General features: G+C 44.4%; 1 protein-coding gene across 9 annotated transcripts in view; it reads left to right on the forward strand.

Moving 5' to 3' along the window:
- EIF4ENIF1 (eukaryotic translation initiation factor 4E nuclear import factor 1) overlaps positions 1–24,189 on the forward strand; it is a 59,653-nt gene that overhangs the window by 14,477 nt on the left and 20,987 nt on the right. For all 9 annotated transcript variants that reach the window (XM_023185428.1, XM_023185429.1, XM_023185430.1 and 6 more), the window contains exons 3-7: positions 5,975–6,048; positions 10,132–10,259; positions 15,061–15,347; positions 15,882–16,083; positions 20,275–20,450. In XM_023185428.1, coding sequence (XP_023041196.1) covers positions 5,975–6,048; positions 10,132–10,259; positions 15,061–15,347; positions 15,882–16,083; positions 20,275–20,450 — 867 coding nt within the window. The remainder of the gene's footprint in view (positions 1–5,974; positions 6,049–10,131; positions 10,260–15,060; positions 15,348–15,881; positions 16,084–20,274; positions 20,451–24,189) is intronic.

The following is a 24,189-nucleotide window of genomic DNA, read 5'->3' on the forward strand; positions in this document are numbered from 1 at the left end:
CAAAAAAAAAAAAAAAAAAAAAAAAGACTGTTACGGCCAGGCATGGTGTCTCAAGCCTGTAATCCCAGCACTTTGGGAGGCCAAGATGGGCGGATCACGAGGTCAGGAGATCGAGACCCACCTGGCTAACACGGTGAAACCCCATCTCTACTAAAAATGCAAAAAATTAGCTGGGCGACGTGGCGGGCGCCTGTAGTCCCAGCTACTCGGGAGGCTGAGGCAGGAGAATGGCGTAAACCCGGGAGGCGGAGCTTGCAGTGAACTGAGATCTGGCCACCGCACTCCAGCCGGGGCGGCAGAGCCAGACTCCGTCTCAAAAAAAAAAAAAAGAAAGACTGTTACTTCTGTTAAAGGATTTTTTGATTTCCTGTCAATAGGACCAAAATTAGGCTTCTCTGGATGTTTTGTGGTTGTGTTAAAGTGTTAACCTTTCCCAGGTGACTCCTAAATAAATAAGTAAAATCATTATAGAGTTCAGCAAACAACTGTAGTAGTAATTGAGAACACCTACTGGGATCCCTGTTACCTTTGGAGGTAAAAGTTTCAAACAAAACACCACTTAGAAACTCTGTACATTGGCCGGGCGCGGTGGCTCAAGCCTGTAATCCCAGCACTTTGGGAGGCCGAGACGGGCGGATCACGAGGTCAGGAGATCAAGACCATCCTGGCTAACACGGTGAAACCCCGTCTCTACTAAAAATACAAAAAACTAGCTGGGCGAGGTGGCGGGCGCCTGTAGTCCCAGCTACTCGGGAGGCTGAGGCAGGAGAATGGCGTAAACCCGGGAGGCGGAGCTTGCAGTGAGCTGAGATCTGGCCACAGCACTCCAGCCCGGGCGACAGAGCAAGACTCCGTCTCAAAAAAAAAAAAAAAAAAAAACTCTGTACATTAAGAATTTACACATTTAAGTGTGAAAGATTGTCTTTGATTTAATACAAGCATGTTAGGGTTCTTAGTTTAGGATCTGCATGGGGTAGTAAGGGAATATGTGATAATCTTTAGTTACTTCTAAGAGTAAAAAATTGCTTTGCAGTGGTTTTTCCTGTAGCATTATGTATAAGTATTTACTATATTGCAAGGTCCTCCCTGTTTTTACTAGAAAAATTTTAAGCCCTTTTGTCCTTAGGATTTCTGTATTCTAGTAATATCTGATACCTTCATAACTACTATTGCTCCATCCTCCCTGCAGCCCTCACCCCAGTCCCAATGTTTTGCTAACCCCACAGATCTGACACCATGTTTGCCCTGCAGATGTCTTTGGACTCTCCCATAGTGTTTTTTGTTCTGTTCTTTTTCTGAGACAGGGTCGCTCTCACCCAGGATGGAGAGCAGTGGTGGATCACCACTGCTCAAGTGACCCTCCCACCTCAGCCTCCTGAGTAGCAGGGACCACACTTGATGAATTTTTTTTTTTTTTTTTTGGAGACGGAGTCTTGCTCTGTCACCCAGGCTGGAGTGCAGTGGTGTGATCTCAGCTCACTGCAACCTCAGCCTCCCTGAAAGTGGCTGGGATTACAGGCAACCGCTACCACACTCAGCTAAGTTTTATATTTTTAGTAGAGATGGGGTTTCACCGTGTTGGCCAGGCTGGTTTCAAACTGCTAGCCTCAAGTGGTCCACCTGCCTCAGCTTCCTATAGTGCTGGGATTACAGGTGTGAGCCACCGCACCCGGCCCACTCAATGAATTTTAAAATTTGTTTTGTAGAGATGGGGTCTCCTTATATTGCCCAGGCTGATCTTGAACTTTTGGACTCAAGCAATCCTCCCACTTCAGCCTCCCAAAGTTCTGGGAGTATAGGTATGAGCCACTGCACCCAGCTGACTCCTGTCTTTACTGGTGATTTATAGGTTGTATGTCAGTTCTTCGACAATTTTTTTCAGAATTTTGAACAGCCTGTAGATATTTCCTTATATTTGGAATTCTATCTCAGTCTTCCAAAGTTTTATTCATATTTCTATCCACTTACAAGACAGGTAATTCATAAATAAATCCTAAATAAATGCAAATGCCTGCTGATTGATATCCTGGTCTTAAAACTAAAATATCATCTAGTCCTAAGGCATTTTCTTGTCCTGAAGAAAACATTTAGATGCTTCAGTTTTCTGTAAACACTGAGAGAATTCATGGTATGCTATACCTAGTGATTCTTGTGGGCTGAGTGAGCAAATCTGTCCCTCCATCCTCACCCCAAGATGTGGAATCAGTGATCTGAGAAGCAGTGCACATTCTCCTATTGCAAGGCCTGGGATGGGAGTGTTGTCAAAGTCATGGCATAGTGGTATGTGCTTTTTTACAAGGCAGTTGCAGCATTTTACTGGTGCTGAAAGTTTTGGAATTGCTTTTTTTTTTAAACTTTATTATAAAAAATATTTCAAAGTATGCCAAAAGGAGGCAGTAGTTTGCTGTATATATGGGTATATATGTGTGTTAGTGGGCATGTGTATATATGGGTAGATATGTGTGTTAGTGTGCGTGTGTGTGTATATATGGGTAGAGATGTGTGTTAGTGTGCATGTGTGTATATATGTGTGTGTATACGTAAGTGCGTATATTTCCTAGCTCTACTGAAAGGGCCTTCAAGTAAATGAGGATACCCAGTTCCAAGACCTTGGTGTTTTATGCAGTTCCCCACTTAAAGAAACCAGGATTTCTCAGAAATAGCTGATTCCAGGGCTGGAACAGGATGAATACAAGATAAGCCAGAATGTATGGCAGTCTTTAAAAAAAAAAGATGGCATGTTGAAAAAGACACATGGGCCAGTTTGAAAAGGCACCCACTGGCAAAATCTGGGACAGTTTGAGCACCACATAATTCAGGACATTAATGAGTTATAGACCAACAGAAAAACCAGGAGTCGGCTGGGCACCGTGGCTCACGCCTATAATCCCAACACTCTGGGAGGCCGAGACAGGCAGATCACTTGAGGTCAGGAGTTCCAGAGCAGTCTGGCCAACGTGGTGAAACTCCGTCTCTACTAAAAATACAAAAAACATTAGCCAGGCATGGTGGCGAATGTCTGTAGTCTTAGCTACTCAGGAGGCTGAGGTGGAAGAACTGCTTCAACCCAAGAGGCGAGGGTTGCAGTGAGCCAAGATCGCGCCAGTGCACTCCAGCCTGGGCGACAGAGCAAGACTCAGTCTCAAAAAAACAAAACAAAACAAAACTAGGAGTCTATGAGTCCATACCAATGATACATAGGTATATAAACGGGGGAAAGGAGGACTTGCCTTTACAGTATGATGCCAAGTGCTGGCTGGTAAGTATGGAGAGAGGGCTAGAGTGGCAAAATGAAGAGTGGTTTGTTCAAGACCAAACTTTAGGGGAAAACTGGAGACCAAGATATTTGGATGATTTTAAAGTGTCTCCCCACAGATTGCATGCTAAATGCAAATGGGAAAGTAGTAACTAAATAGTAGAGAAACTAAGGAAAACCTTGACCAAATGATCAAAATTAGCACCACAGGAGGACAGATGAACATCATGGGCATCCAGAAGTGATGGTCTGAGAAGGGCACAACACCTCTTCAGTTAGTATTCTGCCCCATGGATATTTAGTCTCAGTCCAATCATGAGAAAACGTCAGACCAACTCAAAATGAATAATGTTCTTTCACAGAAAGGGACTATATTCTCTAGAAATGTCAATATAAGAGACAAAAGTTGTAGAAATGTTCTAGATTAAGGGAGACCAAAGAGATACAACAATCAAATATCTGATTCTAGACTGCATCCTGTGTTGGAGGGGGAAGATCAATATAAAGGACATTATTGGGTCAGTTTACAAAACTGGAATTGGGAAAGTAGATTAGAAAAAAGTATTATCGGCCGGGCGTGGTGGCTCAAGCCTGTGATCCCAGCACTTAGGGAGGCCGAGACGGGTGGATCGCGAGGTCAGGAGATTGAGACCATCCTGGCTAACACCCTAGTAGAGTAGGGCGAAACCCCGTCTCTACTAAAAAATACAAAAAACTAGCCGGGCGTGGTGGCGGGTGCCTGTAGTCCCAGCTACTCGGGAGGCTGAGTCAGGAGAATGGTGTAAACCCGGGAGGCGGAGCTTGCAGTGAGCTGAGATCTGGCCACTGCACTCCAGCCTGGGCGACAGAGCAAGACTTTGTCTCAAAAAAAAAGAAAAAGAAAAGAAAAGAAAGAAAAAAGTATTATCGATAACTAGTTATAAAAAAAAAACTGGCAGTTCTTCTCAACTTGAGTCTCCAGAAGTAAATCCTTATGCCCTGAAGCATCTGTTATATGTGAGGGATTAGCCTCTCTCCTGTGCATCGGATACCGGCTAAATACATCCTTGAGAGAATGGGAAAATAGTCACTCAGGTCATTTTCTGTAGAGCCAAATTCTCTCATGGAGCTGGATAACAGGCTGTAAAAGAATATCTTCATTCTTAGGAAATAGGCACTGAAGTATTTAGGAGTAAGGTATCATGACTTAGGCAATTTACTCTCAAGTTAGTAAAAAAAAAAAGAAAAAAAAAACCCATATGGGGAAGCCAAAAAACTTGGCTTCATGGAAGTAGAAAATAGAATGATAAATACCAGAGTCTGGGAAAGGTGTGTGGGTGGGATGGCAGAATACAAAGAGGTTGATTATATGGGTACAAACATGCAGTTGAAGAAGGAATAAGTTCTAATGTTTGATAGCAGAAGAGAGTGGCTGTGGTTAACAAGTGTATTGTATATTTCAAAATAGCTAGAAGAGAGGACTTTAAATGTCTCCAAAACATAGGAAGGATAAATACTTGAGGTAATGGACACCCCAGATATCCTGACTAGATCATTACACAGTTTATACATGTAACAGCATTATCACATGTACCCCATAAATGTATACAAAGATCTGTATCAATTTTTTAAAATTCTGCAAAAAAAAAAAGTAAATGATAAATAGGGAGAAATGTTAATAGGTAAATCCAGGTACATAGTATATGGATGTTTTTTGTGTTTTTTTGGTCTTGCAACATTACATTTAAAAAAAAACTATCGGCCGGGCACGGTGGCTCAAGCCTGTAATCCCAGCACTTTGGGAGGCCGAGACGGGCGGATCACGAGGTCAGGAGATCGAGACCATCCTGGCCAACATGGTGAAACCCCATCTCTACTAAAAATACAAAAACTAGCTGGGCGAGGTGGCGGGCACCTATAGTCCCAGCTACTCGGGAGGCTGAGTCAGGAGAATGGCGTAAACCCGGGAGGCAGAGCTTGCAGTGAGCTGAGATCCGGCCACTGCACTCCAGTCCGGGCGACAGAGCGAGACTCCGCCTCAAAAAACAAAAACAAAAAACAAAAAACTATCGCCTGCTGGGCCCAGTGGCTCACACCTGTAATCCCAGCACTTTGGGAGGCCGAGGCGGGCAGATCACCTGAGGTCAGGGGTTTGAGACCAGCTTGGCCAACATGGTGAAACCCTGTCTCTACTAAAAACACAAAAATTAGCCGGGCATGGTGGAAGGTGCCTGTAATCCCAGCCACTTGGGAGGCTGAGGCAAGAGAATTGCTTGAACCCAGGAGGCAGAGGTTGCAGTGGGCCAAGATTGTGCCACTGCACTTCATCCTGGGCTACAGAGTGAGACTCCATCTCAAAAAAAAAAAAAAATTATCCCCTTGTAAATTGGCATCTAATGCATTGAAAATTGGTAAGATTAGGCAGAGGTTTTATCTAAGACTAAAGTTTCCTTGCCTTGCTGAGCATTCATTGTTATGGACTATAACAATGTTATTGAATAGGAATTATGAGAGAATGTTTTAGCCAGAAAGTGATCACTTTTAAGTTACTAGATTATTCTGCTTGAGCTTGTAAGAACCTTGATGTACTCCAGTCCTTTCTGAAATAAGGCAAGACATAAATAAGAATTGTGTGAAGTGTTTAAGATGGACACTTAGAATTATTCAGAACAGAAAGAAGTTTAAAGTGTGTGGCCTAAGAAATGTAATTCAAAATGACTATTTGATTTCTCTTTTTAGGAAGAACTCTTGGATATAAAAGAACTCCCCCATTCCAAACAGAGGCCTTCGTGCCTTTCTGAAAAATATGACAGGTATGTGTGTCGTTCTAGTCCTTAACTACTTCTAGTCAATAACTTTTTGTTATACCAAACTTGGTAAATTAAGAATTGTATTGTTTTGAAGTTTTCTGGTAGAATTATGAAAGAGGAATTTCAAGAGGTAATAAGGTGGGTTTCAACGACCTAGGAATGAAACTAAAATTAAAAAATGATCTGGCTGGGCACGGTGGCTCAAGCCTGTAATCCCAGCACTTTGGGAGGCCGAGACGGGCGGATCACGAGGTCAGGAGATTGAGACCATCCTGGCTAACACGGTGAAACCCCGTCTCTACCAAAAAATACAAAAAAGCTAGCCGGGCGAGGTGGCTGGCACCTGTAGTCCCAGCTACTCGGGAGGCTGAGGCAGGAGAATGGCGTAAACCCAGGAGGCGGAGCTTGCAGTGAGCTGAGATCCGGCCACTGCACTCCAGCCCAGGCGACAGAGCGAGACTCCATCTCAAAAAAAAAAAAAGATCTGGTCAGAGTCACATAGTCAGAAAGCAGAATTAAGACTTGAACCCAACCAGGCACGGTGGCTCACGCCTGTAATCCCAGCACTTTGGGAGGCCGAGGTGGGCAGATCACAAGGTCAGGAGATCAAGACCATCCTGGCTAACACGGTGAAACCCTGTTTACTAAAAATACAAAAAATTAGCCGGGCGTGGTGTCAGATGCCTGTAGTCCCAGATACTTGGGAGGCTGAGGCAGGAGAATGGCATGAATCTGGGAGGCGGAGCTTACAGTGAGCTGAGATCGCACCACTGCACTCCAGCCTGGGCAACAGAGCGAGACTCCGTCTTAAAAAAAAAAAAAGACTTGAACAACCAGGAGTCCTCACCAGGGTCTTCTCTCTCTACCAGTGGTTTTTTGCACTGTACTTTGAGGGTACCTGCCTTAGGTATGCTGCTCAGGGGGCTCTTAGTTCTTTTTTTGCATTCCCACAAAAAACTATTCAGCCATTCAGATTAGCTTTATTGCATCTTAGTTTCCTTCAGAAGAAGGTGGCTTTGGTTTGGGAAGACTATAGCTAAAAATGGTCTGAAAATCTCCTACAATAATCCTATATTGTACTACTTATGGCCACCTTAGTCATTTCTTTTTTTTTCTTTTTTTTGAGACAGAGTCTCACTTTTTTTGCTCAGGCTGGAGTGCACTGGGCTCACTGCAACCTCCACCTCCCAGGTTCAAGCAATTCTTCTGCCTCAGCCTCCTGAGTAGCTGGCATTACAGGCACCTGCCATCACACCCAGCTAATGTTTTTGTATTTATAGTACCTATAATACTATAGTGCCTATAGTCCCAGCTACTCAGGAGGCCAAAGCAGGAGGTTTGCTTGAGCCCAGGAACTTGAGGATGCAGTGAATTATGATTGCATCACTACACTCCAGCCTGAGCAACAGAGATCCTATCTCAAAAAAAAAAAAAAAGTCCTATTTAACCAGGAAATTGAACATTAATATGATGCTTTATATGTTAAAAAAAAATGTAGGCTAATATAAACCATCTACCTTGATATTTAAGAAATGATGGGCCAGGTGCAGTGGCTTACACCTATAATCCCAGCATTTTGGGCGGCCAAGGCAGGCAGATCACAAGGTTAGGGGTTTGAGACCAGCCTGGCCAACATGACGAAACCCCGTCTCTACTAAAAATACAAAAATAAGCTGGGTGTGGTGGCATGTGCCTGTAGTCCCAGCTACTCGGGAGGCTGAGGCAGGAGAATGGCATGAACCCGGGAGGCAGAGCTTGCAGTGAGCCAAGATTGTGCCATTGCACTCCAGCCTGGGTGACAGAGCAAGACACCATCTCAAAGAAAAAAAAAAGCACTGATGCCTCAACCACATTCCCTGATGAAGGTGATACTTGAATAATGGCTATTCCAATTAGTTAGCATTTTTCTTTCTTTCTTTTTTTTTTTTTTTTTGAGACAGAGTTTCGCTCTTGTTGCCCAGGCTGGAGTGCAATGGCACAATCTTGGCTCACCACAGCCTCCGCCTTCCAGGTTCAAGCGATTATCCTGAGTAGTTGGGATTACAGGCACCCACCACCACACCTAGCTAATTTTTGTATTTTTAGTAGAGACGAGATTTCACCATTTTGGCCAAGCTGGTCTTGACCTGCTGACCTCAGGTGATCCACCCACCTCGGCCTCCCAAAGTGTTGGGATTAGCAGGCATGAGCCACTGCGTCTGGCCTACAAAATGTATTTTAAAAAATTATCCGGGCATGGTGGCACGTGCCTGTAGTCATAACTACTCAGGAGGCTGAGGTGGGAGGATCACTTGAGCCCAGAAGTTTCAGGCTGCAGTGAGGTATAATCATGCCACTTACTGCATTTCAGCCTGGGTGACAGAACTCTGAGACCCTGTCTGAAAAAAATAAAAACAAAGTTATCCTGGGCAGACAAACAGCTTTTATTTCTGAAGCAGAGACTGTGCCTGGTGATAAAAATAAGAAAGAGGAGAGAGCTTCTCATTTTGTTTCACCTCTCTGAGAACTAAAATTTGTTGAGCTCTTTTTTTTTTTTTTTTTTTTGAGACGGAGTCTCGCTCTGTCACCGAAGCTGGAGTGCACTGGCCAGATCTCAGCTCACTGCAAGCTCCGCCTCCCGGGTTCACGCCATTCTCCTGCCTCAGCCTCCCAAGTAGCTGGGACTACAGGCGCCTGCCACCTCGCCCGGCTAGTTTTTTGTATTTTTTAGTAGAGACGGGGTTTCACTGTGTTAGCCAGGATGGTCTCGATCTCCTGACCTTGTGATCCGCCCGCCTTGGCCTCCCAAAGTGCTGGGATTACAGGCTTGAGCCACCGCGCCCGTCCTGTTGGGCTCTTAAATGCTAGATAATCCTCACCACTACCCTAGAAGGCAGGTAGTATATATTTTATTGTGAGGAGTTGGAGACTGAAAAGTTAACTCACTTATTCAAGAAATGTTCATTGGTACCTGCTATGTGATAAATACTGTGCCAGGTTCTACAAAATATTCCATGGCTTCTTGTAGCATTGGTCTATGGAAGGACACAATCAAATACTTATAAAAATTTATCATTGCAAACATCACAGGCTGCAAAGGACAAGTGTGGAGTACATTGCTAGTGTATAGCATGACCTGGTCTAATCTGGCGGTTGGGAAGTTCTTTCTGCAGAAGATGCAGCTCAGTAACTTGTCCAGGGTGTTCCCAGTAGTGGTGGCAAAACTAGAATTAGGGTCCAGATTTTTGGGCTCCAAAGTTTCTGCTCTGTGCACTGTACTACGCACCACCCCCTCATTACAGAGAGAATAACAAAATAAAACCTAAACTACACATTTTAGGTCGTAAGAGCTGTCTGCCCTGCTTATGGAAAAACTAAGACTGTGCATAGAAATTCTGGAAAAATACACATCAAATGATCCAGGTACTACTACTGGTGAGAGAGTTAAGGGATTTTTTTTTTCTCCTTTGTGTTAATCTTCAGTAAACAACAGTTAATATTTATGGAACATCTTCTTTGTATAGTACAGGCATAGTTATTGTAATCCATGTGCACTCCAAGGTATACGGTCTGAATGTTTCAATTGTGTACAGACCATTCGTTACTGGTGTTGTGTGATCAACAACAAAGCATTACTGAATTAATAGATGTTTTGGTTTTCGTATTAAAAGAGGTAACAATTCTGCAGGCATTCATGAAGCTTTATATTGGAAATGGGTTTCCGGATGGGCGTAGTGGCTCACATCTGTAATTCCAGCACTTTGGGAGCCAAGACAGGCAGATTACTCGAGGTTAAGAGTTAGAGACCTGGCCTGGCCAACTGGTGAAACCCCGTCTCTACCAAAAATACAAAAATTAGTAAGACGTGGTGGTGGGCACTTGTAATTCCAGCTACTGGTGAGGCTGAGGCAGAAGAATCACTTGAACCTGGAAGGCAGAGGGTGCAGTGTCATGCCACTGCACTCTATCCTGGGTGACAGAGCGAGACCCTGTCTCAAAAAAAGAGAAATGGATTTCCATAACTTAATAGCTGAGGAGGTTTAGAAATCAGACTGCCTATATGGTTCATGGGCGCACGTGCTAACATTTGTATTTTCTGACCTGTAGTGATGGCGTCTGGGACCCTGAGAAGTGGCATGCCTCTCTCTACCCAGCTTCAGGGCGAAGCTCACCCGTGGAAAGTCTGAAGAAAGAGCTGGATACAGACCGGCCTTCCCTGGTGCGCAGGATAGTAGGTGAGCACACAGTCACTCAGAAGTGGGGTTAGTGATTTTGGGGACATGCTTTTTGGCTGCTGGTTTCATTCTCAGCTCTGAGAATTTTATGCTTTGAGGGGAAATGTCATTATCAGGAAACTGATTTATCAGTTGGATTTTTCCTAATCAGCAGGGTAAAGTCATAGTCTACGTTGTCACAGCTATTATATAGCTGTTTTCTTATAGAGAAGACTGTTAGGCTGTGTGCTTCTGAATTAAAAGTACTGATTATCTTTCATTGGCATGGATAACTGAGTTAGATGTGGTGGGTAGCATAAAGCTGTGCTGGAAATCTCATTATGCTTTGTCTCATACGTGAGACCAGTCCTCGGGTATGAATTAGTTCTGGCAATTCTTTTTATTTTTTTTTTTTTGAGATGGAGTCTTGCTCTGTCACCCAGGCTGCAACCTCTGCCTCCTGGGTTCAAGCAGTTCTCTGCCTCAGCCACCCAAGTAGCTGGGATTACAGGTGCCTGCCACCATGCCCGGCTAATTTTTGTATTTTAGTAGAGATGGGGTTTCACCATCATGGCCAGGCTGGTCTTGAACTCCTAACCTCGTGATCCCCCTGCCTTGGCCTCCCAAAGTACTGGGATTACAGGCATGAGCCACCGCGCTGGGCCTAGTTCTGGCAATTCTTTTTGAGACGGAGTCTCGCTCTGTCACCTAGGCTGGAGTGCAGTGGCGGGATCTCAGCTCACTGCAAGCTCCGCCTCCCGGGTTCACGCCATTCTCCTGCCTCGGCCTCCCGAGTAGCTGGGACTACAGGCGCCCGCCACCTTGCCCGGCTAGTTTTTTGTATTTTTTAGTAGAGACGGGGTTTCACCATGTTAGCCAGGATGGTCTCGATCTCCTGACCTCGTGATCCACCCATCTCGGCCTCCCAAAGTGCTGGGATTACAGGCTTGAGCCACCGCGCCCGGCCTTAGTTCTGGCAATTCTTAATTCATAATGGACTGTGATCTGAATACAAGGCTTCGATATGGTTTGAGACTGAAGTTAAGTCTGATCTTCCAACTTTTCTAGTTTAAAGTTTACCCCTTCAAACTAGAAACATTGTTTAAGGGTGAAATGGAGACCAGGTAATATAAAAGCAGTCAAGGAAGTTGTTGCAAGAAATCTTTTTGAGATAAGAGGACGACCCATCATAAAAACTTGGAACTAAATGAAAAAGATAGTCCAGCTCTAGTTTAAGCTATAAGACCCTTCTACACAGTCTGTCAGTCCACTCAGCACAGTAATGTCTCTCAAATAATTTATTCTAGCAGAATCATTAAAGATATGCAGAGACTTTATTATAGTGATGAAAACTGAGAGGGAACCTAAGTATCCAACAGTAGAAATGGGTCATGTAAACTTCAGTATATCCATATATAGGAATATTACATCGCATTGTCCTGTAAAACCATGTTGTAGATGTGTTTATTGGCAAATAATGTTCATGACGTACTGACTCATAGAAAACTGTCCATATTGTATCCTGTGTTTGGAAAAAACTGAGACTGTGCACAGAAATTCTGTAAAGCATGCAACAGAACATTCTAGGAGCTGTTCGTGATAACAGAATTAAAGCAGATTTTTCTCACTTGGACTAATCTTCAGTTTCCTGGTTTTTCTAGGAAGACATTTTTTGTGTGGTGACTTGTTTGTTCTTCCTACACCAATAAATTTATTGAGATAGAATTTACAGATAGCCTGCACAAAAAATATACCATTTGATGTCTTGACATGTGTATCTATCTGTGAAACCATTACCAAGATCAACATAAGCATTTTTATCACCCCCAAACGTTCCCTAGTATTCCTATGTGTCCTCCGTTTAGCCGCGCACCCGCCCCCAACACTTCCCCCTTCCCAAGCAAGCGCTGTAAACTTTCTTTTTTTTTTTTTGAGAGAGAGCCTCCCGCTGTGGCCCAGGCTGGAGTACAGTGGTGTGATCTCTGCTTACTGCAACCTCTGCCTCCCAGGTTAAAGTGATTGTCTTGCCTCAGCTTCCTGAGTAGATGGGATTACACATGCACGTTCCACCAGGCCCAGCCCACTCCACCCGCCCCCACTGGGATGGAGTCTTGTTGTCACCCAGGCTGGAGTGCAGTGGAGCAATCTCGGCTCACTGCAACCTCTGCCTCCAGGGTTCAAGTGATTCTCGAGCCTCAGCCTCCCAAGTAGCTGGTATTATAGGCATGCGCCACTATGCCCGGCTAATTTTTGTATTTTTAGTAGAGACAGGATTTCACCATGTTGGCCAGCCTGGTCTTGAACTCCTGACCTCAAGTGATCCACCCACCTTGGCCTCCCAAGGTGCTAGGATCACAGGCATGAGTCACTGTGCCTGGCCCCAATTTTTTTTTTTTTTTTTTGAGACGGAGTCTCACTCTGTCGCCCGGGCTGGAGTGCAGTGGCCAGATCTCAGCTCACTGCAAGCTCCGCCTCCCAGGTTCACTCCATTCTCCTGCCTCAGCCTCCCGAGTAGCTGGGACTACAGGCGCCCGCCACCTCGCCTGGCTAGTTTTTTGTATTTTTTAGTAGAGACGGGGTTTCACCGTGTTAGCCAGGATGGTCTCGATCTCCTGACCTCGTGATCCACCCGTCTCGGCCTCCCAAAGTGCTGGGATTACAGGCTTGAGCCACCGTGCCTGGCCAATTTTTGTATTTTTAGTAGAGACAAAGTTTCACCTTGTTGGCCAGGCTGGTGTCGAACTCCCAACCTCAGGTGATCCACTTGTCTTGACCTCCCAAAGTGTTGGGATTACAGGCGTGAGCCATGGTGCCCAGCCTGATCTGCTTTCTATGTCTGCTTTGTTCCTGTAGATAAGTTTACATTTCCTAGAATTTTATATAAATGTAGTTACTATAGTATGTACTCCTTGTGTAGCTTTTTTCACTAAGAATAATTAAGATTCATCCATGTTGTTGAGTGTCTAGTTTATTTTCATTGCTTAATTGTATTCCATTGTATGGATTTAGCAGTTGGTCTGTTTATCTGTTGATGTACATTTGGGTTGTTTCCAGTTTTTGACTGTTACAACCAAAGCTGCAATGAACATTCATGTATAAGTCTCTGGACATATGCTTTCTTTTCTCTTGGGTAAAAAACTAGGATTAAAATGGTTGGGTTGTGTAGTAGATGTATGTTTAACCTTCTGGGAAATTGCCAAACTGTTTTCCAAAGTAGTGGTACCATTTTACGTTTCCACCAGTGGTGTATGAGAGTTCCACTTGCTCCACATCCTCGTCAGCACTTGGAATGGTCAGTCTTTTAAATTTTAGCCATTCTAATAGGCGTGTAGTGGTATCACATGGTTTAATTTGCATTTCCCTAATGACTAATTATGTTGAATATCTTTTCATATGCTTATTTGCCTTCCACATAACCTCTTTGGTGAAGGGTCTGTTCAAACCATTTGTCTATTTTTTAATTGGGTTGGGGTTTTTTTTCTTTTATTTTTTGAGATGTAGTCTGGCTCTTGGTACCCAGGCTACAGTGCAGTGGCGCAATCTCGGCTCACTGCAACCTCCACCTCCCGAGTTTAAGTGATTCTCCTGCCTCAGCCTCCCAAGTAGCTGGGATTACAGGTGCCTGCCACCACGCCTGGCTAATTTTGTATTTTTAGGAGAGATGGGGTTTCACCATGTTGTTCAGGCTAGTCTCGAACTCCTAACCTCAGGTGATCCACCCACCTCAGCCTCCCAAAGTGCTGGGATTATAGGCATGAGCCACTGGGTTGTTTTTTTAATTAAGAGGTTTTATGTGTTCTGAATTTAAGTCCTTTATCAGAAAAATGCTTTGAAATATTTTGTCCCTGTGGCTTGTCTTTGCATTCTCTAAACAGTGTCTTTCAAAGAGTAGAAATTTTTAAATTTTGATCAAGCCCAGTCTGTCAGTGTTTTTTAAATGGATCATGCTTTTGGTGTCATGCCTAAGGAAACTTTGCCTAACCCAGTGCCACAAGGATTTCCTCCTATATTTTGTTCTAGGAATTTTTAGTTTTAGGTTTTACATTTAGATCTGTGATCCATTTTGAATTAGTTTTTGTATATATCTGGTACCAAATATAGATTTTTTTTTTTTTTTTTTGGGACAGAGTCTCACTCTGTCGCCCAGGCTAGAGTACAGCAGGGTGACCTCTGCTCACTGTAACCTCTGCCTCTGGGTTCAAGCAATTCTCCTGCCTCAGCCTCCCAAGTAGCCGGGATTATAGGCACCTGCCACAATACCTGGCTAATTTTTGTAGTTTTAGCAGAGATGGTGTTTCACCATCTTGGCCAGGCTGGTCTTGAACTCCTGACCTCGTGATCCCTCTGCCTTGACCTCCCAAAGTGCTGGATTATAGGCATGAGCCACCATGCCCGGCCCCAAATATAGATTTAAGTTCATTTCTTTGTCTGTGAATATCTAACTGTTCAACACTATTTTGTTGAAGAGACACTTTTTAGGCAGTTATTTTTTCAAATACTGACACCTACTGTAGTTTATTAGTTGATAAAACATTTGCTAATAATTCTTAGATAAGGATTTGGTCAAAATAAAGGCACTGCAGAGACTAATCATGGAAAATCATTTATTGTGAAGTACTTCTATTGCTGCAAAGAGAAAGGCCAATGTCTCAGCCTTATTTAAATACATAATGCACATGTTACCCTGAATCTGTTGATAGCCCAATTTTAGTGGTGATGTCTTCCAACCATCCCTTTCCTCCCATTAGTCGTGGACATACTATCTAAAAAAGAGAACACCCTTGTTGGTTTGTTTAACTTTCTCTTTCCCACATCCTTCCAGATCCACGAGAGCGTGTGAAAGAAGATGACTTAGATGTTGTTCTCAGCCCTCAGAGACGGAGCTTTGGAGGGGGCTGCCACGTGACAGCTGCTGTTAGCTCCCGGCGCTCAGGAAGTCCATTAGAGAAAGATAGTGATGGGCTTCGTCTGCTTGGTGGACGTAGGATTGGCAGTGGGAGGATAATCTCTGCCCGGACTTTTGAGAAGGATCACCGTCTTAGCGATAAGGACCTGCGAGACTTGAGAGACAGAGACCGAGAGAGGGACTTCAAGGACAAGCGTTTCAGGGTTTGTCTGTTCTTTTTTTTTTTTTTTTTTTTCCCAATTGAGACAGAGTTTCACTCTTGTTACCCAGGCTGGAGTGCAATGGTGTGATCTCGGCTCGCTGCTGCCTCAGCCCCCCAAGTAGCTGGGATTACTGGCATGCACCACCACACCCGGCTAATTTTTTATATTTTTAGTAGAGACGGAGTTTCTCCATATTGGTCAGGCTGGTCTCAAACTCCCAACCTTAGATGATCTGCCTGCCTCGGCCTCCCAAAGTGCTGGGATTATAGGCGTGAGCCACCACACCCCACTTGGGTTTGTCTTCTAGATTCTTCGGTAGTTCATGTGCTTGGGGACTTGGCATTCACTTCATTTATACCAGGTTACTTTGAGAACAGGCATGAACACAGCCTGCTCTTAAACCAGTCAGGGAAGAAGGGCTGGGGATGGTGAAGGGCCTAAGGTATACAGCATCATATCTTCCTTTCACTATTGAACTTTACAATGAAGAACTTGACTAGAAATTTTTTAATCTTGCTTTATGTACTTTTCCAGAGAGAGTTTGGAGATAGTAAGCGTGTCTTTGGTGAGCGTAGAAGAAATGATTCTTATACAGAAGAAGAACCAGAGTGGTTCTCTGCTGGACCCACAAGTCAGTCTGAAACCATCGAACTGACTGGCTTTGATGATAAGATACTAGAAGAAGATCACAAAGGGAGAAAAAGAACAAGGCGACGGACAGCCTCTGTGAAGGAAGGTCAGTTCAAACTTTGGGAGGGAAGTTCGCTGTTTAAAATGAGACGTAGGCCAGGCGTGGTGGCTCACACCTATAATCCCGACACTTTGGCCGAGGCTGGCAGATCACCTGAGGTCAGGAGTTTGAGACCAGCCTGGCCAACATGGTGAAACCCCGTCTCCACTAAAAATACAAAAATTAGCGGGGTGTGGTTGCAGGCGCCTGTAATCCAGCTACTCAGGAGACTGAGGCACAAGAATTGCTTGAAACTGGGAGGTGGAGGTTGCAGTGAGCTATCACGCCACTGCTCTCCAGCCTGGGTGACAGAGCAAGACTCTGTCTCAAAAATAAATAAAATAGAGATGTGATTATCACTGGCTAATTGTACACTTAGGAATGGGCACCAGATGTATAGGAAATGGCAAGTTTTTCATGATGCATCCTGATCTTGAAACTTTCTCCTTGATTCAAGCAATTCTCCCCTGCCTCAGCCTCCCAAGTAGCTGGGATTACAGGTGCCCGCCATGACGCCCCAGTAATTTTTTCAGTTTTTAGTAGACATGGAGTTTCACCGTGTTGGCCAGGCTGGTCTCAAACTCCTGACCTCACCTCAGGTGATCCACTCACCTCAGCATCCCAAAGTGCTGGGATTATAGGCGTGAGCCACCATGCCCGGCCCCTGAAACTGCTTCTAAAGTGAGAATTCACTAAGTGTAGATTGTACTATTTACCTAACTTGTTCTGCCTGCCACACTAAACAGAAAAGTCTCAAGTTATCCTGTAAGAGCACTGTGTACATGAAAGAGTTCCCCAGAAATAAGAAATGTGGTAGAAATAATGAGAGGTCTCATTTATTGGGCAATTATGTCCTAAACACAGTGCTGAGTGTGTTTTGTCCATGTAATCCTTTGTCTCTTAATGACCTTGTGTAGTGTAGATACATTCTGTTGTTGTTGTTGTTTTGTTTGTTTGAGATGGAGTCTTGCTCTGTCCCCCAGGCTGGAGTGCAGTGGTGCCATCTCGGCTCACTGCAACCTCCGCCTCACGGGTTCACGCCATTCTCCTGCCTCAGCCTCCTGAGTAGCTGGGACTACAGGCGCCCACCACCGCACCTGGCTAATTTTTTGTATTTTTAGTAGAGACGAGGTTTCACCAAGGTCTCGATCTCCTGACCTTGTGATCTGCCCGCCTCAGCCTCCCAAAGTGCTGGGATAACAGGCGTGAGCCACTGCGCCCGACCAGTGTAGGTACTTTTTTTTTTTTTTTCTTTTGTAGGTACTTTTTTATGCCCATTTCATAGATGAGCAAATGGAGGCTCAGAGGGCTTAAGTAACTTAAAAACACTTAAGGTAGTCACCATGGAAATAAGTAGTGAAGTTAAGAGTAAAGTAAGATGCTTTGGGCCATCAGAGCCTGCCTTCTTCATCATGGTATTAGGCCTTCTCAGGTCAGTTGTTTGTGATTTGCCTTCTCTCAAACTTAGTTTCAGGCCGAGCATGGTGGCTCATGCCTATAATCCCAGCACTTTGGGAGGCCAAGGTGGGTGGATTGTTTGAGGTCAGGAGATCGAGACCATCCTGGCTAACATGGTGAAACCCCGTCTCCATTAAAAATACAAAAAAAAAACTTAGTTTCCTCAGCTGTAAGATGGGGTCAGATATCTCCCTTGGTAAATTGAAGGAGCCAGAGCTAATGTGTGTGAAGTATCTGCTGCAGAGTGGGAGCCCATTGTTCTGCAGACAGTCATTTTTTAGGGCAGTGACCTGGCTCTGAGGTGGCCAGTCCCAGACTGGTGGTCTTGGGAAGGAGGCAGTGAAGAGCCAGGTGGGGACTAACCTGGGTTAAAGTACTGGGGCTGCTGCTTAGAAAAGGGTAATTTTTGACAAAATTTTGACAGTTGGGCCTGTTTCTTTGTAAAGCGAAGAACAATGCCTATCATAACTTAAGGGTTACTTTTAGCATTGAAGAACACATGTACCTATCAGAACTCAGCCTTCAAGAAGGCACTTAGTAAATTCTAGCTGCTTCAAGCTTTCAGGGTTAGTTGAAAGCCTTTTGGCAGATACTAGGCAACCAAAGGGGAAAGCTTTTTTTTTTGAGACTGAGTCTTGCTCTGTCGCCCAGGCTGGAGTGCAGTGGCACGATGTCTGCTTACTGCAAGCTCCACCTCCCGGGTTCACACCATTCTCCTGCCTCAGCCTCCCAAGTAGCTGGGACTACAGGCGCCCGCCACCACGCCTGGCTTTTTTTGTATTTTTAGTAGAGATGGGGTTTCACCGTGTTAGCCAGGATGGTCTCAATCTCCTGACCTTGTGATCTGCCTGCCTTGGCCTCCTAAAGTGCTGGGATTATAAGCATGAGCCACCGCGCCTGTCCTCTATTTTTTTTTTTTTTTTTGAGACGGAGTCTCACTCTGTTGCCCAGGCTGGAGTGCAGTGGCCTGATCTCTGCTCACTGCAACCTCCGCCTCCTGGGTTCAAGTGATTCTCCTGCCTCAGCCTCCTGAGTGGCTGGGATTACAGGTGTGCGCCACCACGCCCAGCTAATTTTTTGTATTTTTAGTAGAGATGGGGTTTCACTGTGTTAGCCAGGATGGTCTTGCAGTAAGCCGAGATCGCGCCACTGCACTCCAGCCTGGGTGATGAGCAAGACTCCATCTTAAAAAAAAAAAAAAAGAAAGAAAATGTAATGCATATTACCATTATTTTTGTGCTATCACACATTCTTCCCTAGGATAATGTAAGAAAATGATAGTTAACTTGGAAGACTTAGCAATTAAATTGGCTTTCAGATATGTCTTTGTCTCATTCTTAATTAAAGCAGCACCCAATAAAGCACCTCTTTAACGATAAAGATCAGGCTTCTGGTGAGAAAAAATTGTTTTTCTTAAGTGAGGTGAAATCTGAATTTCAACCATTCTTGTATCAAGTGCAGGAGCCAGAAGGAGTGAGATAGATTGGTAGTGGCACCTCCTTATTTTACAGATGCAGAGAGAGATTGAGACCCGGAGAGAAGGGATGGATTTCATGGCAGAGCCTGGAGTAGAATCCAGGGGTCTTGGTTCATCCCATTAGATAACTACAGAATGTCTCTAGGTTGCCCTTGCTATGTATTTAAAATAAATTAAAACAAATAAAAACATTAAAAACTAAGATGTCAGATGCCTTAAATGTTAGCATCTGGCAGTTTCACTTTATCCCCCCATCCTAAAATCAACTGAACATTATAGAGTATACTTGGCACTATAGAGTAAGACAAAGCTGGTTAGACCAGGTTACCTAGCCTCAGAGAGTTTAGCCTCACAGAGAGTTACTGTTATACAGTGTGATAAGTACTCAGAGATGACATAAGGATTATAGAGAAGGTAGCAATTAATTTTACTGGGTAGGGCAAAAATGGGTAGGCGGGGCAGGCTTCCCAGAGAAGGTCACATTTGAATTTCGCCTTGAAAGATGAGCTACAACAACCAACTGCAGGCAAGTGAAAATTACCCTTAGGCCAAGTTTCTCATAAATACTTTAGGTTGCTGAGCCCTGACTGAAAGTGGTGCTACAGGTGCATGGGCAAAAGCAGAGCTAAATTAATTTGGTTCCATTTTTAAGCAATAAGAGACTTGCAAAGACTATCCTTTTAAAAAAGAACTGGGTATGGTGCTGGACACAGTGGCTCACTACTATAATCCTAGCACTTTGGGAGGCCAAGGCAGGAGGATCACTTTAGGTCAGGAGTTCAAGTCTAGGCTGTGCAGTTTAGCGAGACTCAGTCTCTACAAAGAATTAAAAAATTAGCCAGACATGGTGGTGTGCACCTGTGGTCCCAGCTACTCTGGAGGCTAAAGCAGGAGGATCACCTGAGCCCAGGAGGTAGAGGCTACAGTGAACTGTGATCATGCCACTACTCTCCAGCCTGTGCAACAGAGCAAGACCCCATCTCAAAAAAAAAAAACCCTCCACTATAGAAAATACGAAGTTCTGAGGAAGGGAACCATAATCCTCCCCCCATTCTGTTGGTGTTCTGGCTTTATTAAGGCTTTTTTCCTCTTCTACCTCCCATAGAAGGGGGACTGTTTTATTCTTGCAACTACAGTACCTGCACAAGAAGTCTGCTTTTAAAGTCATCTGTGGCTCTTCTACATGTATATTGATGGCTGAAACCACAGAGGGACACTGGAGTTTACTTGTCGGATGCTTTTTGTCCTGGTTTTGCTTTCAGGTATAGTAGAGTGCAATGGAGGAGTGGCCGAAGAGGATGAAGTGGAGGTCATCCTTGCACAGGAGCCTGCGGCTGATCAGGAAGTGCCAAGGGATGCCGTCTTGCCTGAGCAGTCCCCAGGAGAATTTGACTTTAATGAGTTCTTTAACCTTGATAAGGTGCCATGCTTGGCTTCGGTGAGTGTAGCAACACACTTAAAAATGTGTGGTTAAATTTGACCTGAGTATTTAAGACATCTTTTTGAAAGTGTTATTTTGCTAGATGCTTTTGGGGTTTTTGGCTTTTATTCTTACATATTTAAATTTTTGTTGACTTTGTTTTGAGAAGTTTAATGGATAATAAGAGATTTTTTTTTTTTTGAGACGGAGTCTCACTCTGTCGTCCAGGCTGGAGTGCAGTGGTCGGATCTCAGCTCACTGCAAGCTCCGCCTCCCGGGTTTACGCCATTCTCCCGCCTCAGCCTCCCGAATAGCTAGGACTACAGGCGCCCGCCACCTCACCCGGCTAGTTTTCTGTATTTTTTAATTGAGATGGGGTTTCACCATGTTAGCCAGGATGGTCTTGATCTCCTGACCTCGTGATCCGCCCGTCTCAGCCTCCCAAAGTGCTGGGATTACAGACTTGAGCCACCGCGACCCCGCCATAATAAGAGATTTTTGTGCCAGTTAACTCTTTTTTAAGCCAGTGGTGTTAGATTAAAAATTCCTTTTTTTTGTTTTTTTTTTGAGACTGAATCTGTTTCACCCAGGCTGAAGTGCAATGGCGTGATCATGGCTCATTGCTACCTCTGTCTCCCGGGTTCAAGTGATTCTCCTGCCTCAGCCTCCCGAGTAGCTGGGATCACAGATGCGTGCCACCACACCTGGCTAATTTTTGTATTTTTAGTAGAGACGAGGTTTCACTATGTTGGCCAGGCGGGTCTTGAACTCCTGACCTTGTGATCCACCTGCCTCAGCCTCCCAAAGTGCTGGCATTACAGGTGTGAGCCACTACGCCTGCTGTGAAGGCGGCTTTTTATAACTGACGATTGTTGTCACACTGATCTACATTCCTTGGAGGAGGCTACCTGCTTGATACTTTTTGGATGTGATGGTTCCAAAAACCTTTAATGAAAAGGAACTTGTAATACTTTCAGTATTGCTGTTAAACTCTTGAGGTTCAGTCTTTCTGGACTTTAAAAGTAGTAGTAAGCTCTCCCTGAATCTTTTGCTACCCACCCTTGCTCCTGTCCCATCAGCATTTATGGATTAGTACCTACTCCTTAATCATAACTGCTCCTCTTATTTGATTATTGTATGAGCGGACAAAGCTGGGCACAACAAAGCAGGCAACATTGGCCTGTCTCCGTTGTCACTGCCTGCTCCCCTACACCCAGAAGATTGCCACCAAGAATAAGTGAGCAGGCACTGTGTAGTACTGATAGGTACAGGGCCACAGATGTGTTCTTAGGCAGTCTTCTTAAATTTTTCTATAATGAGGTGCCAGGCTTTATTTCCATTCCATTGAAGAACAATATTTTAGGATAAAGTACAAATGTCATGGCAATGCCAAATTGGTATAAAAGTTTCTTTTCTTAGGCCGGGCGCGGTGGCTCAAGCCTGTAATCCCAGCACTTTGGGAGGCCGAGGCGGGCGGATCACGAGGTCAGGAGATCGAGACCATCCTGGCTAACATGGTGAAACCCCGTCTCTACTAAAAAAATACAAAAAACTAGCTGGGCGAGGTGGCGGGCGCCTGTAGTCCCAGCTACTTGGGAGGCTGAGGCAGGAGAATGGCGTAAACCCGGGAGGCGGAGCTTGCAGTGAGCTGAGATCCGGCCACTGCACTCCAGCCTGGGCGACAGAGCGAGACTCCGTCTCAAAAAAAAAAGAAAAACAAAAAAACAAAAACAAAAAAAAAAAAAGTTTCTTTTCTTTTTTTGGAGATGGAATCTTGCTCTGTCACCTAGGCTGGAGTACAGTGGTGCAATCTTGGCTCACTGCAACCTCTGCCTCTCAGGTTCAAGCAATTCTCCCTCAGCCTCCCAAGTAACTGGGACTACAGGCACACGCCACCATGCCCAGCTAATTTTTTGTTTTTCAGTAGAGATGGGGTTTCACCGTGTTGCCCAGGCTGGTCTCAAACTCCTGAGTTCAGGCAGTCCACCTGCCCTGGCCTCCCAAAGTGCTAGGATTACAGGCATGAGCCACCACACCCAGCCTTTTTTTTTTTGGAGAAAAAGTCTCACTCTGTCGCCCACACTGCAGTGCGGTGGCGCAATCTCAGCTCACTCTGCTTTCTGAGTTCAAGTGATTCTCCTGTCTCAGCCTCCCAAGTAGCTGGGATTACAGGCGCCACCAACATACCCAGCTAATTTTGGTATTTTTAGTAGAGATGAGGTTTCACCATGTTGGCCAGGCTGGTCTCGAACTCCTGAGCTCAAGTAATCTACCCGTCTTGGCCTACCAGAGTGCTGGGATTACAGGTGTGAGCCACCATGCCCGACCAGTTTCTAAGCATTTACTCTCATTATTATCTCAATACAGATCAGCATAGTGCACACTTGTCTGTAGCACTGCTCTGGAGCGTATGGAATGTGGCTCCAAAGCAATGTTGGCAACTATTTGTGTGGTTTTGTTCCTAAAGTTCCAGCAGCAATTTTAATTTTAAGTCTCCTAGCCAGTCCTTTGGATCATATCCAGATGCAAGTTTAATTTAGTAGATCTAAAACGGAGTGGCCCTTTCAAATTCTTAACTTCTGAGGGTATAGTATTTTTTTTCTTTTAGTGACTTTCTTTTTTCATTTTCTTAGAAGACAGATGGAAATTTTTTTTGTAGTTTTTTTTTTTTTTTTTTTTTGAGAGACAGTCTCACTCCATCACCCCGGCTGGAGTGCAATGATGTGATCTCGGCTCACTACAAGCTCTGCCTCCTAGGTTAAGGTGATTCTTGTGCCTCAGCCTCCTGAGTAGCTGGGATTACAGACACACACCACCACACCCAGCTAGCTTTTGTATTTTTAGTAGAGACAGGGTTTTACCATGTTGCCCAGACTGGTCTCGAACTCTTGACCTCCAGTGATCTGCCTGCCTCAGCCTTCCAGAGTGCTGAGAGTACAGGCATGAGCTCCTGGCCTAAACCTAAACTTTTAAAAACAGGTAACATGCATATAGTGCTGATTGTTGCAGGCTTTATATACAGTAAGTTATCTGATCTTCACAAATCCCTTATAAATTAGATTACTATTTCCATTTACAGATGAGGAAACAGGCATAGAATTTAGATAACTTGCTCAAAGTCACACAGCCAGTAAATGGTGGAAACTGACTTCTAATTTATACAGTTCCAGTAATGAGTTTCTGCTCTTAACTCCCCCAAATATACTACCTCTGAAGCATAAAGGTAGGAATAGCAACTGAGCACTGTTTGTCCTCTGGCCATTATCCTGAACCAAAACATGGTTAATGCTAAGCAGTCAGAACGAAGCCATTAACTCTGTCTCCATGCTTTCTGTGGAGGTGTTGTTAAATTATATATTCTATAATCCACTAAAAAGCAAAACTGAGGTCAGTAAAAACAGATGCTGTGTGTTATATAACCAACTGAACTCATTATAATACAAAGTACTCAGAAAATTACAAGTCAATTGGGAAAAATAAGAAAGGCTGTAAAGGATATGAATATCAATTGACAAGTATGTAAGTGCTTTCTTTAAAACAGTATTGGAGGCCAAGCGCGGTGGTTCATACCTATAATCTGAGCACTTTGGGAGGCCAGGGCAGGCAGATCATGAGGTCAGGAGATCGAGACCAACCTGGCTAACACGGTGAAACCCCGTCTCTACTAAAAATATGAAAAATTAGCTGGGCGTGGTGGCGGGCGCCTATAGTCCCAGCTACTTGGGAGGCTGAGGCAGGAGAATGGTGTGAACCTTAT

Source organism: Piliocolobus tephrosceles, chromosome 19 (genome assembly GCF_002776525.5).
Source record: "Piliocolobus tephrosceles isolate RC106 chromosome 19, ASM277652v3, whole genome shotgun sequence".
Taxonomy (NCBI): Eukaryota; Metazoa; Chordata; class Mammalia; order Primates; family Cercopithecidae; genus Piliocolobus; species Piliocolobus tephrosceles.